The 16,301-nt window shown below is 42.0% G+C and overlaps 1 protein-coding gene across 1 annotated transcript in view; it reads right to left on the reverse strand.

Annotated features, from left to right (window-relative positions):
* Positions 1–16,301, reverse strand: part of SWT1 (SWT1 RNA endoribonuclease homolog) — a 25,207-nt gene continuing 8,906 nt past the window's right edge. The window contains 10 exon segments of the mRNA XM_036387354.2: positions 1–1,072; positions 2,317–2,381; positions 3,062–3,128; positions 9,919–10,047; positions 10,276–10,484; positions 11,592–11,737; positions 12,553–12,691; positions 13,899–14,047; positions 14,702–14,838; positions 16,045–16,138. Of these exon segments, the coding sequence (XP_036243247.2) occupies positions 967–1,072; positions 2,317–2,381; positions 3,062–3,128; positions 9,919–10,047; positions 10,276–10,484; positions 11,592–11,737; positions 12,553–12,691; positions 13,899–14,047; positions 14,702–14,838; positions 16,045–16,138 (1,241 nt within the window). The 3' untranslated portion in view covers positions 1–966.

The following is a 16,301-nucleotide window of genomic DNA, read 5'->3' on the forward strand; positions in this document are numbered from 1 at the left end:
TCAGAATGAACCAGTGGTTTATGTAACAATAAATTACATTTTTACAATCAAGAATTTACAAATGCATCCAAAAGTTAATATCAAAATAGACACTTCAGAACTTTGCTAGTCAGCTCATCTCTGTACAAATACATACAAGAAGAGGTAGCGTTAAAGGCCTTAGAAAATAGGCTTTTGGAAAGTTTCATGGACTTAAAGCAGTTCTGAAAGCAACCAGCAGTGCAGCCACAGAGGGATGTCACCTGGAGAGCAGGGAGGACCCAGGCCCACCTTCCAGAAGGCTGTGGCAAGAGCAGGATGAGGAGTTTCCCCAAGAGCACTGCTAGCAGCTTTCCACTGAATGAATATAAAATGCCTGCTTAAACGAAGGACTAAAGCCCTTTTCCTCTGAAAAGGGGTATGGGACAAACACTTGTGTGAGGGTGGGGGGGTCTGTTTTGTCTTTAAGGAAAAACAGGCATCAATCTGCTCCTTTGCCCATTCTACATCCTCTCTGAAGCCTTCACTGCACAGGACACACACGGTGTGTCTGCGGGTCAGTCCTTCATTCCTGGCCTTGCACTCAGCTACTTCCTACCCTCGGGTCACACCACAGATTCCTTTCTCTCACTTGTGACTTGTAAACTACCAGCAAAACAAACAGAGGGGTTTTCCTATCCAACCATTAACAGCTCAGCTCCTGACAGGAACGCTGGATGCTCAGAGCAGCACAGCACCCCAAGCCAGCCCTGCTTCTCCTGCTATCCATGCCTATCCAGCAGCACCCTCACTCAAGACAGAACATTCTAGTACTGAGTAGAATCCTCAGCAGAAATCCCAACATTTAATGCCTACGTGAAACTGTGTTTTCCCTTCAACTCCAAGCCAAAGCAGCACCACCTTCGAGAAGAAAAGCCGCAGGGTTTAGGCTCCTCCAGCACTTCCCTTTTCCTCTCCTCCCCTTGAGGAGGCGGAGCTGAGCCCGGGTCAGAGCCAGCCCCGGCTCTCGGCCTCCCTGTGCACGGATGCGTGGCACTGCTCCAGCGTCTGCTCCAGCTGTGCCAGCTGGCAGCAGCCCACTTCCAGCCTCTCCCTGGGAGACAGGAGAGAAAGGTTAGCAGGACACAGCAGAACAGCAATCTTTACAAATACTCCTTAAATTTCTAGGACGTTTCCATCAAACTCAAGCAGCAGCAGTGACTTTTGCACTACAACTGCTACATCTGAGGATTTCACTTGAGCTCCTTGCAACAGCCAACCCACAGCTGCCACAGGCAGAGCTCCTGTTGCCTTCCAGGGCAGGTAAAGGGGAACAACTGTCAGGAGAGGTCACTGCATCAACCTTCTGCAGAGAGCTGGGATTCTGGAAGGTTCAACCATCTTCATATACTGACACAGCCTGTACTCATACTCAAAATAAGGATCTGGATACACCCCCTTACAACTTAAACCCTTTCAAAAGAGTAATCTCAACCTGATCACATATAAACATGCCCTAACTTAGAATCTTTTGCAAACCTTTCTCAAAAGACCATTTAAAAGCTACTTCTCAAAAAAGGAAGAAAACCCCAATCACAGCCTGAGGGCTGCCAGGGAAGTCTCCAAAGCACCTGTTTCCTCTGCTGAGCACAAATTTCCACACACTCTTTTCTTTATGCCTGTATCAATACAGGTCTAGAGCCATCAACCCATGCGAGTGAAGCTTTTAAACTGTTTTTTATTACTGATATAAATACTGAATGTCTCCCTCCCTGAATAACTTTGTGTCCTGATCTTGCAATCTGCACATTGAACTTCACAGAAGATGCAGGGACCCAGAATGAATCCAGGCCAAGGGAAGCTTTTTAGAGTAATTCACCCTCCAGCCTTTCACTCAGCTGATCCTGGCCAGTGACAGCTCATTCATATCCGCACAACAGCAAAATCCAGTTACCTGCCCTTTATTAACCAGCTCAGAATTATTAAAAATCCATGATGGCATTTCAGAAACCTCCCAGAGCCTGGAGTCACAAACCTTCAGTGACACAAATTCATAAAGAAATGAGCCAGAAACCACTGGCAGAGGAGAGAGGGCTCAACACCTCACCTCCAACAGCTGAAAATCCCCATGTAGGCACTGATGCCTCAAGTCCAATTTAATTTTTGTCCTCTCCTGATCAGTGTTATTTGGGCATTAAAATTAAAAAGGGAATTTTAAAAATCCCCCATTTATTTTCCCTACACTGTTCCTACAAAGGGGGATTTTTATTGACCCAGATGATTCCTCTCATGATACCTTGGTTAATACAGGTGAAAAAGCTGCCTCAACTCCCCCACTGGGGTCAGTAATTGGCTCACCTGTAGAGCTCCTGTGAAACACATTCATACAGCTCCTCAGCAGTGAATTTCAGACTGTTATTAATCTAAAACAAAGAAGAAAGAATTAATACAGTCATTTATCAAGTATCACATGTCTTCTACAATTATACAGTAGGAACAGAAAATACAGCTCATGTATTCCTTAACAGGCTCTCAAGTTGAGACAGTACATTAAAAAAGTCATGCTGTATCTTGTAATTAAATCTAATATTACAAATTCCAGCCCCATTTTCTAACCACTTCTGCACAAATCTACAAGACCTTCAAGAATTCTCCCTCCCCTCTTAAGTTACCCTATAGTTTTATTTACATATACATATTTATAGATATGTGTGTGTATCTCAAATGAAATAAGCCCTGACTTGCATCAATTCCAAAAATATATGTGAAGGCCTAAACCCCAAATATATTTCCCTGCACAGCAGAGCACTGCAAGCCTGAAATATGTAACATATTAAACAGAAATATTCTACTAAAAACATTCATTTTGAGGCTTTTTTACTCTCAACAGCAAGTCATTCACACCAAGTGAGCACTCAGCAAATCACAGGAACAACTCAAATACCTGTTGAAATCCAACCAAAATCTATCTTTATGTTTAACAACTAATAAATAAGAGCAAAGAATCAAAATTCTTAATGGAAATACAGTGATGAGACATGACCTCATGGCTTCCTAAAATAAAAGCTGTAAGTGAAGTGATCAAACACCAAAAATGTCATACCTCATGTCTTCTGAGGAAGTTATAGAGGGTCCAAATATCTTGGAAATTGCTGGTTGGGGTTAAAATTCTGAAAAAAAAAAAGTTTGGGGATGATTTAAAGCAAGTAGAAAAGGAGTCTATGAAAGAGTTAAAAAAACAAATCAGAAATCTTCAAGGGGAAAAAATTACTTGAACAAAAAGGAAATTATGAACTTTGAAGCATTTTCCCTTGCACTACTGTAACAGAATTAAAGAGCTTATTATTTCTGGGAGGACTTTTCTGGAGGCTTTTTCTAATTAAAAATTCCCTCCATGTTTTTGTGAGCCATTTCTGAATGAGGGAGGAGGGAGGAAACCCAGCAGTAACTGAAAGCCCCTTGGTGCCCACCAGTGAGGCCCCTGGGCTCACGAACACAACATTTCCATCCCAGCTTTGACTCATTCCCTTCAGATTCCCACATGCAGCCCAAATGCTGCAACTCACTTTCCATTTCTGTTACTTCTAATAAGCACCAATTCCCACCCAATACAGCCAAGGGCCAGTGGGATGCAGCAGCTGAAGAGAGGTGGCTTTAATGAAGCACCTTGACGGACACCCTTTTCCATAAGGCTCCAATCCAGTAAAGAAGCTGGTTTTTAACAAAATTAATTATCCTCATCTATTCAGGCAGATACAATTCAGTTCCACCTCAGTGTAACTTCATTTGCATTCACCAGGAAAAGCAGAACCCTCCTAAATGCTGCAAATGTACCTTAAAATCAACACAAAATTAAAACACAAGTAACACCTTATATATATTAAGAAATGCTGAGAAAATTCTGGACTTTTCAGTCTTACATAGTTAAATCATGATTAAGATAATGACTGGACTTGGAAAAAGAAAATTGTTTGGGGAAAGCTCTATTTACTTTCCCATGGGAAAGTGCCCAAATTCTCTCCCTCCTCTTGCAAGCTGTAAGCTTCATTTATAAATGAATTAATTAGGAATTGAAAAAAAACAGTAAAGTAACAGACTAAGTTTAAAAAACCAGTTAAAGGAGTCTGTGTTTGAAGCAGGCTGGAAGACCATGACACAGCACAGGATTTATTGTCAAGTCCCCTCTAAAAGCAGAGTGTGCACTACTTTTTCTCATCATTTTTCATAGGAATTATCACCAAAAATTAGTCATGCATTCTTCCCCCTGCTTCCTAAGAAGCAGTACCCAAAATGTTTGCCTTAATAGGAGTCAAGAAGGGAACCAACTGGCTGCTCTGCCTAAAAACACCTCAGAACCTTCCCCGGGCACCTCAGCGACAATCGGCTTTGACAGCGGAAAACCCCAGCAGGGAGAAGCTGCCAGCAACCCTCCATGGAAACACAGGGAATCCTGGCAGCTGCAACTGCACAGCAGCTCCCATTGCCCCAGCAGCTCCTATCCCCCACCCAGCAGCTCCCACTCCCACCCAGCAGCTCCCATTCCCATCCCAGCAGCTCCCACTGCCGCCCCAGCAGCTCCCATTCCTGCCCCAGTAGCTCCCATTCCCGCCCCAGTAGCTCCCACTCCCACCCCAGCAGCTCCCATTCCCACCCCAGCAGCTCCCATTCCCACCCCAGCAGCTCCCACTCCCACCCCAGCAGCTCCAGGCTATCCAGCCCTGCCTATCACACCCAGCACCTGCAGCAGCAGGAGCAGAGCATCCTGAGCCTGGGAGAGGCTGAATTATATGAATGATTCCTCATGGAATCATTCCCTCCAGTCCAGGCAGATTCCTCATGGAATCATTCCCTCCAGTCCACGCAGAACCTGCCTGACTGCTGCCATCAGCCTGCATGCACAAGTGGACACAACATAAAAGCTAAAGTGTTATGAATGATCTCATCACAAAATACTGGGGGAAAATCTGTCTATCCCCATTCTTCCTGCTGTGCCAAGGACTGAGCTGCCACTGGAAAACCTGGCCATGGGAGCTCTCCAGAGGAAGGATGGAGGGAACACACTCAAGTGTATTCCAGCAAGACCTCAGGTGTATGGACATACCCACTGTGCCTCCAGCTCTTTGGAGAAAAAAAACAAATAGTGTAATTAATCATCCAAGTAACCTAATGGTAAATCCTGTACCTCATTTTATGGCCTTTGCCTGGATGAAGCCAATGGTTTCTGGGTTTGTACTGTGGAATGAGAAGTCTGACATTTGGCTCCAAGTTTTATAGCAGCTTCAAATGTGAGAGATTTGTTGTTTTGAGGGGGAGCTCTCACTCCACACAGAGCCCTGGAAGCTGCTGAGGGAAGAGCCTGCACCATAACTCCCTCCACAGATTCCCAACAGGTCAGCACTCACACAACAGCCTGGTGCTGTCTGCAGCTAAACAGGGGCTGCAATATAAGTTCCAGTCTGGGAATATATTCTTCTGTACAAAACTGACACATTCCTGTCTGCAGAGCAATGATTTCTCAGCACCACCACTGCTCCCTACTGCTTTCAGTCACTTCATGTTCCTTTCATCACCTGTAGCCACCCCCCTGTGCTATGGAGAATGGACATTTTAAGGGAATGGGAAGCACTGGGAAATTTGGACCTGTCTGTAGGAGCATTGACTCTGCCTCCATTACTTCATTAAATCAAGTTGCCCTTGTTTCCATGGAAGTTCCTCAGTGATAAAACATCTGCCTCAACTACAGAACTATGTCTAGAGAACTGTCTGTAAATCAGTAATCCATGAAGCAAAGGGCTTTTACATCCAACTGTTCTAAGCAGCCATGTGAACCTCAGCACAACACCACCAACCACTGCTGCTGCTCCTCTCTCCACACTGGTTCAAAAGCAGAAAGTGGAAATCCATGGAATCACTTGGCCTTTGCATCAGCACAGCCTTGCACAGCCACACTACAACAGCCCCCATTCTGTACTTCAGCTTCAACCTAAGAACTCCAGGGTGGTTCTACACAGTTTTCTGGAAATACTGAGGTAAAGAAGGGAATGTCATAGGTAAAGAAGGGAATTTGAGGTAAAGAAGGGAATATCATAGAAAGACCCAAGGAATTACTATGAATATCTGCCACCAATTGGAGGTTAAATGCTGTCTTGGGGGCAGGAGGGAGAAAGGAGACAGACTTGATGATTTTATCTCAAGTGCTTCCCAAACCACTCCCAATGTTTATCTCCTGTCCTGTCACTCATCTGATGCCAAGCACAAGGTGTAAGATACAATAATAAATAGAAATGGATAAGAAATAGATCAAAATGTCTCAGCTGTCAGCCCCTGCTGGCACCCCTGGCTCTACAGGCTCCAAGCACCATGGCTTTAGAGCCCCATGTTTGAAACCTTTCTGCTTTTCAGACTGCTCTGAAGGCACCACGGTGTGAGCAGCTGCACAGCACCACCTCTGCCCTGCCCCTTGGGGAGCACTGCCCACCTCCAGCTCTGTTTGAGCTTTGTTTCTTACAGCTGTCATTAAAATGCAGGTAAGTTTAGTTTCAGGTTTCACCTAAATGCATAAAACCGTAAAGATCAAACAAGTAGCAACTGGAATGTCTGATACTTTTTGAACAGGGAACTAATCTCCATTTTACTTCCAAAAAGAGACTGTGTGCAGAAAAGATTAAAGGCAGAGCTCTTCATCTACAGACTTTATTGGGACTTTATGGCAGAAATTATTAACTGACACCAGAGCCTAAGGGAATGAAGACAATTCTCTATTGAGACACCAAGGAGAAGAGACCTCAGTTCCTCCACTGGCCAGCTGAAAAAATAGAGGACACAGTTTCTCTGCATCTGAGGAATTCTGTACTAAAGCTAGTAACACTACAGAATTGTTTTTAAATTATTTCAATTCAGTGATCGGTTCTGATATAGTAACACTCTCCTACACTACTGAAATCTTAAGAAATTACACTTTTAATTTACAAATGTTTACACAGTCCTGGACTAAACCACATTTTTCCAAATCATTGGGAGAATGAGAGAAATTCAATTTAGATAAAATATTAGAAAAGCAGAACTCAGGCTTCTTATGCAGTCAGTAACAGACAAATATTTTACAGGTGACAGCATATTAGTATAAATATTTAGGAGGCCTGTATCCAAGTGTATACGCTATAAGATGTGAGTGATTTTCAAGTTGGCATATGAACAAAAAAATTCTTTTTTAGCCAAGAGATGAAAGGAAAAAATCCAACTTGAAATAACTGCATCAATTCACCCAAGACTGAATTTTCTTTCTTTCCTATGAACAAGGATTTCTTATCTAAAAGAAACCTGGCAGGAGACATGAAGACAATATCCAATTCCCTAGGGCTGCATATAGAAGCTTAGAATCACAATTTCTATTCAGCTGAGGGCAAACATCAGCTAATCTAAACCCCTATATAATTTTAAAGAGTTAATTAAGAGACCTTAAATAAGGTGCCTCAATTAACTGCTTCCAAATAATACCCAACCCAAACACAAATATAAACCACCAGTGAGAACACTCACAAATCCTCAATCCAAAATTATTTAAAATCATGTAATGGTTTCACAATTTTACTGGATGCTTAAATTTCAGAGGTTTCATACCCTTTGCCCATTACCAATAGTAAAGGTATATAGTTAGAACATGCTCACTGTACTGATTATTCTTCATTTCAGAGCTGAAGGCTGTCATTGCTGGCATGCAGAATTGTGCAATACAAACACCACTCTGCTACCAGTGCTGTTAGAGGAAGAAATCAAGACAAAATAAAAAAACCTGCATGGTGTTGCAGAAATTACCAGAACAGGGTAACATGCAAAAAGCTGTTACTGACACATCTTCAGTGAAACAGATTTTTATTTTTCCTTTTCTGTATCTGTATTTGTCATTAGCATGCTCTGGCCACCAAGCCTGAATAGCTGGGATAGTGCCACTGTAGTTGGTTTTTTTTATGATTAAGGGGTTCATTACATATATCTCAAAAAGTATAATCATGTTTTTCTAATTGTTTTTAACAACCTGAAAATCTAAACTTTTAATGCAGTTGAACTTTCAACATAATTTACTGGTAAAGCTTCCAAACTTTCACAAGATATGTTCTCTCTTCATTGTTCTGGACAGCAGGGATCAGAAGGTACCACAGAATCAGCTGGATTTGATCACTAAAAGCTGTTTTACCTCCAAATATTCAAAACAGAACTTTCTCACTATTTTTTCTCCAGTGCCTCCTTTTCTGCAATCATGCCATTAGATTAAGTCACTGAGAGGCATTTTGTTCAAAAATCAAGAAATATAAATATGCTGCAAGGTGAATTTTAGAGCAAAATGAAAGTGAGGTGTCTGCCCATGGCAGGGGCTGGAAACAGATGAGCTTTAAGGTCCCTTCCAACCCCAAACATTCTGGTTCTATGAAAGCTTCTGAATTTCTGTTTTAATATTCTGTAATATTCATAAAACTGCATGGACACATTAATCTGGCTCCTGGCTCTTTGGAAAAGCTCCTCAGAGCTCTCAAACTCCCTTAAATCCCCCACTCAAGGCCAACGCAGAAAACGCTTGTGCAAATGCTCCCCATTTCTTGCTCCAGGATGCCACCTACTGCAAACCTGCACATCAGAGCAGGCATTTCCAAAGTGTCCAGCAAAACTACTCCATTCCAACAATGAGCCTATGTATTTTTATTTATTATTAGGAGTTTTTATTTTTACAGAGCCCTCCCACACAGAAAAACAATAGTTTTAAATGAAACACCTCTGCAATACAAAAATAACCATTCTGAATATTCCATATTCCCATTTAATCTCATCCACCACATTTATAAACTGGTACCACAGGATCTGTTGCAAAAACTTTAGCATCAGAATGAAGAGAGCAAAGTTTAGCAGTAACCTACTTTATTGAAACAATTTCCTTAGAGGGAAAAAAACCCACCAGCAATAAATTGAATCCATCAGCACTCACCTGCTCAAGCTCACATTCCTACCCATATTTTTCTGCTTCTAATTTTTATAATATTTTGATCATTTATATTTAACAGAGAGACTGTAATTCTTTGAATGGATCTATCTTTCAGTGCCATGAAAAAAGGACTAAGCCAAGACAACACAGGAGATTCCTTATTCTCCCTGAAACTTTAAATCTTTTGTGCTGTAAAAAAAGACAGTGGAGGGATGGGGCTCTACCTGCCAGAGGGCAGGGTTAGATGGGATACTGGGAAGGAATTGTTCCCTATGAGGGTGGGCAGGCCCTGGCACAGGGTGCCCAGAGCAGCTGTGGCTGCCCCTGGATCCCTGGCAGTGTCCAAGGCCAGGCTGGATGGGGCTTGGAGCAGCCTGGGACAGTGGAAGGTGTCCCTGCCCATGGCAGGGGTGGCATTGGATGGGCTTTTGAGGTCCCTCCCAACTCAAACCACTCTGGGATTCTGTGATTCTATGAAGACAGAGGGAATATTATCCTGCCTAAAGAGAAAATGCAGCTGATTGTTGTTGTTAGGGCTGTCATGAAGAACTGGGAACAGCAAAGCCCCACAACTTTACATCCTTCACTCTACTGGAACTTTGCCCCCATCTGAGTGGGCCTCACATTTGAAACACAAATGCCCTGAATTATTCAAAGTTCTGCCATCAAAACTGATGTATTAATTATAATCACTAATCATTAATAGCTCCAGTTACACCTGAGCAGAGGCAACTTGCTGGTCAAACACTGGAAAACAAATCCCAGACATCAAAGGCAATTCCCTGCAAGAGATCTCCACGTCTGCAACACTTCCATGATCTTTTTCTACCAATGGCTCAAGGCAGCCTTGACCTTGGCAGCAGGATTTTTACTGCAAATCATGTCACCAAGCACACAGAATAAAGAGTGGTTTGGTGCTGCAATATTTCAGACTTTTGTGACTTCAGGTGCCTGTGACACATTTTGTGCCCAGCTGCAGTGCTCACCTGCCAATGCCCTCACGGATGTCCTTCACTGCTGCCAGCAGCTTCTGCAGGCCCACAAAAGCCTCCTCAAACGAGGCCTTGCCAGCCATGGTCACTGCACTGGGGTCCAGCTTCTGGAACAGCTCAATACTGAAATTCCAAAGAAACAAAGAAAAGAAAGAAAAGCAGTTAATAAGAAAAGCTCTAATTGACATAACAATTTGCATGCTCCCAACTTTTGTGCGATTTTTTTTTTTGGGGGGGAGGGAGTCAATTTAGATTAATTGCAGGGTAAAAAAAGCACAGTTTCTAAAGTGTGCTTGTTTGAAAATTATCTAAGGCTATGTGTTAGTTCTGAGTCCTTTTAGCAAGCTGTACCTGTACAAGTTCATGGTGTTCCAAACACCTTCCAGGACTGACCAGATTTCCTGGTGCCTGTTTTCCTGAGCCACATGAAAGCTGGGCTGTAGCTCTTTTTCCTCAGTGCTTTGCAGATTGGGCATCGTGGCTTCCATTTTTTCACATGCAGTATTTTCTGAAAGAACCATGATGTCTTCTGATAAATCCTGCTCACTGTCTGCCCTCACCTTATAAAACAGTTCAGCAAACAAATAATCAATGTACTTGGTTCCTAACTTCAGAAAACCAGAATCTACACACTTCTACAGATTTTTTTTAAGCATTGCTCAACAAATCAAGGCTGAACTCTTTGAGTCACCTCGGTTATAGTCTCTGCATCCAAAGCCTCTCCTGATAGTTTGGGCTGGAAGGGACCTTAAAGCCCATCCAGTGCCACCCCTGCCATGGCAGGGACACCTTCCACTGTCCCAGGCTTGCTCCAAGCCCCATCCAGCCTGGCCTTGGACACTGCCAGGGATCCAGGGGCAGCCACAGCTGTTCTGGGCACCCTGTGCCAGGGCCTGCCCACCCTTGCAGGGAGGAATTTCCTTCCTGAGAAGTTTTCAGACAGAGCTTGATTCTCATGACCCAGAACATCAGGTTCGGGGCTGACTGCATTGCACAGAGGTCCCAGCACAGGTGACTCCTGACCTTTCTTTCTCTTTCATCCTTTTCTAAAGACACCAAGAACTCTTGACAGCTGTTCTGACCTATCTTCTTTCCCATAAATCCAAATATTTCATCCATGCTCATGACTCAGTTTTTACATCATTACATATAGAAGTGACAGTAACCATAAACCAAGACAGTTGGAATTTCCTCCACAGCAACTCAAGAGCTGAGCTGGGAGTGAAGACCAACTTCTGAGAACACAAAAGGGGCCAGCACAACCACCACAAACAAGGGAATCCCTTCTTCAGCTACACAGACAATGAAAGCTGAAATAACACACTTAAGAACAACAGTTTGGGACCCATGTCAGAAGGAGAAACAGCAAATTTAACCTCTAAGGCCCATCAGACACTACTGCAATAGAAAACTAAGACAAAATAATGGGTTTCAGTCACCTTTCTGATACTAACACATTTATATTAGGCAAAAAATGTATCAGCAGATATTCACTGAATGAAAATAAAACTTCAAGTCAGGGTCTCTTCATTTCAAAAACACCCCAGCAACATTTCCTGGAGTAATCAGTGGAAATGATGGGAATAATTAAGAAATCTAAGCCAGGTTTGGAACATGGAACAACTTGAGGATGAGGTGAGGTGGACAAACACCAAAGCTGCCCTTACCCCTCCGAGGGTCTCACACAGTTTTGCCACTTCAGCATAAGCCTGGGGCAGGACACCATTGTAGTCTGACCTGCAGCTGAAAGCATGGAGCAATTTTTTGGATTCCTGGAGTAGGACACGCACTGTTGAGGAGTCAAATGGTTTATCTGATGTTTAGACATTAATGTAAGAGGGAGGAAAAAAACAAGTTAGGATTTAACAGTCTTGGCAGGCAAATTTAATGCTCAAATACCTAGATTAACAGAAGCACTTGATAATGCTAGGAAAATGGTTCAGAAGCATCAGGTACAACAATCTCAGAGAAACATGCATGGGACTGCTCACTCCTCAGCCAAGTCTTCCAAATTTATCCTGGGATCTTGCACAAGGATCAACTGGCATATCTAAAATAATTCTGCAGAACAGCAATATCCCAAAGAGGTAGAACCAAGAAATCCCAGGGTATCTGAGTGGGAAGGGACCCACCCTGATCACAGAGTCCAACCCCTGCCCTGCCCAGACACCCCAACAATCCCAGCCTGGATCCCTGGGAGCTTTGTCCAAATTCTCCTGGGGCTCTGGCAGCCTTGGGGCTGTGCCCATTCCCTGGGGAGCCTGGGCAGTGCCCAGCACCCTCTGGGGGAATTCACCAGGTCTGTCTGTCAAAATCAAATGCTCAAAGACATCTTTAAACAAATGGAAGGTTTGTGGGGGTTTTATTTTAGTTGGCTTCTTTTTAAAACAAACCTCCCTGCCCTCACATACCACATAAAATATCCTTTGCTCCTCCATAATTTTTTTGGTAAATGCAGATCATTTGGTCACATGTAACATGGAGGCAAAGGAGAGAAAAGGAATTATTTGCTTTTTAAAAATAATTCAGACCTAGGTGACTATTAACACACAGAGCCAGTTCCATAACTCAAACCAGAACATGGAGGCTTTTCACAAGTTTACAATTAACTTTCTCAGGGACTGTTACCTGCATAAAGGTGTTTAGAAAGGCATTCAATGGTTGAAAGTAAACTCCTTGGCACCACATAACCAAAAACAGCCATCCAGTGTTTTTTATAACATTTCAGCAGGTTTGCTAAAGTCCATGGTGGCTTCAGATACAGGATCTGGAAGAGAGTATGTTATAAATTCAAAGGCTGGTTTCCATTTAGACATGTTCCTATAAATCTCACAATTGCTATGTTCTTCAAGAATGTGATGATCTGTGACTGCTGAAGGAGAAATTCAGTGATTCCTCAGAAATAAGACCAGATTTAAACAAATTTATCTATTAATAAAGATTTGATTCAGCAACACCATGGGTTAAACAGTGATGCTCATTAAGAAGCAATGCACAATTTGTGATTCCCCATTCCTCAAAAACACTTAAGACTTTTGATTTATGTCAAAACTGATCTAATGAGTTACTTATGCACAAAAGCCAACAGTAACAAGAACAAAAAGAAGAACAGTAAATATGCCTATGATTTTCCAGTACTGTTACAAAGTAAAAATAAACACTGACACATGGAGTAAAATACATGTATTGCAAAAAAACTGAGAATTCACTACTATCAAGTGAAACCAGTGTTTGAAGATATGTTTAAAGAAATTAAATAATTGAATAGAGAAGTGATTGAAAGTTTAGCAGCTAATCAGGGCAGCTTGGAAACAAGTCACCCCATGATTTTGGGGTATTTTTAAAGCCACAGAGGCTTATATGCAATAAATTTAAACTTTTAACAACCTCCACCAGCTATAAAATGGAAACTAAAGTTAAGCATGGACAATGTGAAAGTGCCTTGTACATGGGTATGTATCTTCTGCAAGCATGTTTAGAGGTTCTCATTAGTACCCTTGTCATTCTGCCTCTGCACTGGAATCAATTTAGCTGGGAACAGTTTTATCCACATCTGTTCTGGTGGGGAAGAAATGCAATAAATGCCCTGATATTATACAGAACATGATGGAATGATTTCTTGCAGGATGCATTTACAGTGCAAGGTTTTATTTAAGTAGAAAAGCTGAAATAGAATTTTAATGCCATTAATAAAAAGAATTCTGAAATTTCACACTGAGAAACCAGCAGCCCTGTTACTGCGTCATTAAAATTCTCTTAAAATACTGCACATGCTGCACACTAGTGATCAAACAGGATAATCTTGCTATAAAATGAAATATTAGAAGTGAACACTGAGCTGTTCCCTGTCAATGATATCAGGGACCTGGATGATTTGGGTTTGGCTTGGCACAGGTATTAATAGCAATAAAACACCAAGGACATTCAAACCTTTCAATAATCAAAATATCAAGCAAAACGATGTAAGAAACCACCTCCATCCACAGGTTTCCAAATGCAAGTTTCATTTCAGTCTCCAAAATACAAGACAAAGCTTCTCCTAAGTTCTTTTCAAGGTCTGGAAGCACATTTGGGAATTGTGCAGTAAAACCAGCATCAACTCTTGTCTTCCCAAATTCTGTATCTGTCAAACCAATGACACAAAAGGCATTTACTGAAACTGGGTTTACATCTAATTCATCTTGATGGCACATGGAGAACTTGTCCCCATAAATGCAGATAGACTGTACTTGGGTTTATAAAGCAGATGTGCTTCACCTAATTAAGTTTCAACTATTTCTAGTTATACCCACTTGTACTGTGTATTTTTAATTAAGAGCTACTAATCAAGAGGATTAATGTCCCCATAGTATTACTGATTAGTGATCTTACTCCACATTTCTTTTTTCCTTAAATAACTTAGATCATATACAGCCAGCAGGGTTATCAGCAAGCACAAGAGGATCTCTGTAAGCTGTACCTGTATCTTTGGAAAAATGAAAAAACATCCTTCAGTCCCAAAAAGTTCAGGACACCTTTTAAATTACTCTAAACACAGGAAATTAATGCAGTGGTTTTTTCCCTATAAAATAAAAACATGTCACATTTGAATTTCCTAGAACTCTGAGATGGTTTAATTAACATCTCGAACTTTCAGAAAACCTTTGAAAAAACCCTCCCCAAACAAAAAACATTCCTAAGGATTCAAAGCATAGGAAAAGTGAAGGTATAGTAGCACCTGTTCTTCCTCCACCCCACTGATTTTTTACAAACCACCATATATATTCCCCAGACTCACCGTGCTTCGGCTGCTGCAGCTCCTCAGAGCTCTGGGGCCTGTTTGCATTCACGTTCTGCAGAGCAGTGACCAGATCAGCTTTGCAGAATGCCTTCACCTCACTCACAATGGCTTTATTACACAGATTTTTATCATCCCTAGAAAATAATTAATTGTTGTCAGCAAAGGAATAAAAGCAGCACATTGTATTTGGAAAACCTATTTTGTGAGTTTCATTATATAGACTAAGTTCTCTTTCTCAAGCAATTAGAAGCAGTTCAAAAAATTAAACCAGAAAATTAGGTAAAAATGAGAAACATACTGATAAGTGTTTCAGAGTCTAGGTTTAAGAAAACAATAGCTATAATTACTACAGCAGTGATTACAGCAGTGATGCTTAGCTGCTATGATCTCAGAAAGCAAACCAGGCAATAATTCTGAGGCAGTACTATCTTATTTGATGGCTACAGTTAATTCTCCTTGTTGAGACCCCTTTTAACTATTCTGCTGGTCAAATCTTTATCCCAGATGCCACTCTGAGGTTCTGCTCCAGCAGAACTACTTTAAAAAGCCAGGACAAAGCTGCATCCCAGTACTTTCTCAAAAATTCCCATTGCTTATATTGGTAGAGGATAAAGAAATTTTTGGATGAAAACCAGTTCTGAAGTCAGCTTCTGTTTTTTGATCAGTGAAACCTAAAATCACCATCATGACCCCATGAACACTGACTGAAATGGCATTTTCAGCAGCAACCTGTGTCAACTTGAATAACCCAAATGGTGCCCAGAGTTTTAATCCCACTCACTGAACCATGCAGGAACTGGTTCTAGCCAAGACCAGAGCAAGTAGAGCCAAGGACTTGGCTCTTTAGTCCTTTGAGCAGGCTTCACCTGCTCCTATCAAATTCAGAATCAATACCCAGAGGTCAGCTGTTATCCTCACAAACAGGAAGAGCAGCAAATCCATCCCCAGCTTCCTGCTTTCTAAGATTAACCCCTTCTTTGCTTTTGCTTGCCTGGCTGGGAACAGGGGTGAAGTCTCTAACTGGATCTCAATCCTTAATTCAAGTGTTTTTTTCATTTTGTAACTTCAGAAATATTTTTTATGAGAAACCAGAATAAAATCTGAGAAACCTATGTTTTAACAAGTTTTAAAATTGAATATTGAGTAAGCTGAATTCTATTTCAGACGTCAAGCTCATAAAGGTGATTCCACCTCCAGTTGTAGTGGTTTATTATATCCTTCTACTCTAGCTTTTAAGAGGGTGATTGCCCTTCCAAGAGCTTACATCAGAAAGTGCTCTTTCTTTAAGCCCTGCTTTGAAAGCAGTGTGGCAGGAGAGCTAAAGGCAGCCAGGAACTCACGTGCAGAGGACAACAAGAGCTTGTGGGAAGAGCTTCTGGTACTGCAGGCAGCACTGCAGGACACGGTCGTCGTTGTTCTCATCACTCAGCCCATCTGTAAAGGCAGGGCAGACACAGCTGAGGGATGTGGGCACAGCTCAGCCTCACAAACACCTCAGTGCACTCGTGGTGCTCATTGTACATTTAACACCACCCACACCAGGACACAAGTGTAAGGTGAAAGTGAGAAACAACTGGTAAAACAATAGATAGTGGAG

The sequence above is a fragment of the Molothrus ater genome, chromosome 9, assembly GCF_012460135.2.
Source record: "Molothrus ater isolate BHLD 08-10-18 breed brown headed cowbird chromosome 9, BPBGC_Mater_1.1, whole genome shotgun sequence".
Classification (NCBI taxonomy): domain Eukaryota; kingdom Metazoa; phylum Chordata; class Aves; order Passeriformes; family Icteridae; genus Molothrus; species Molothrus ater.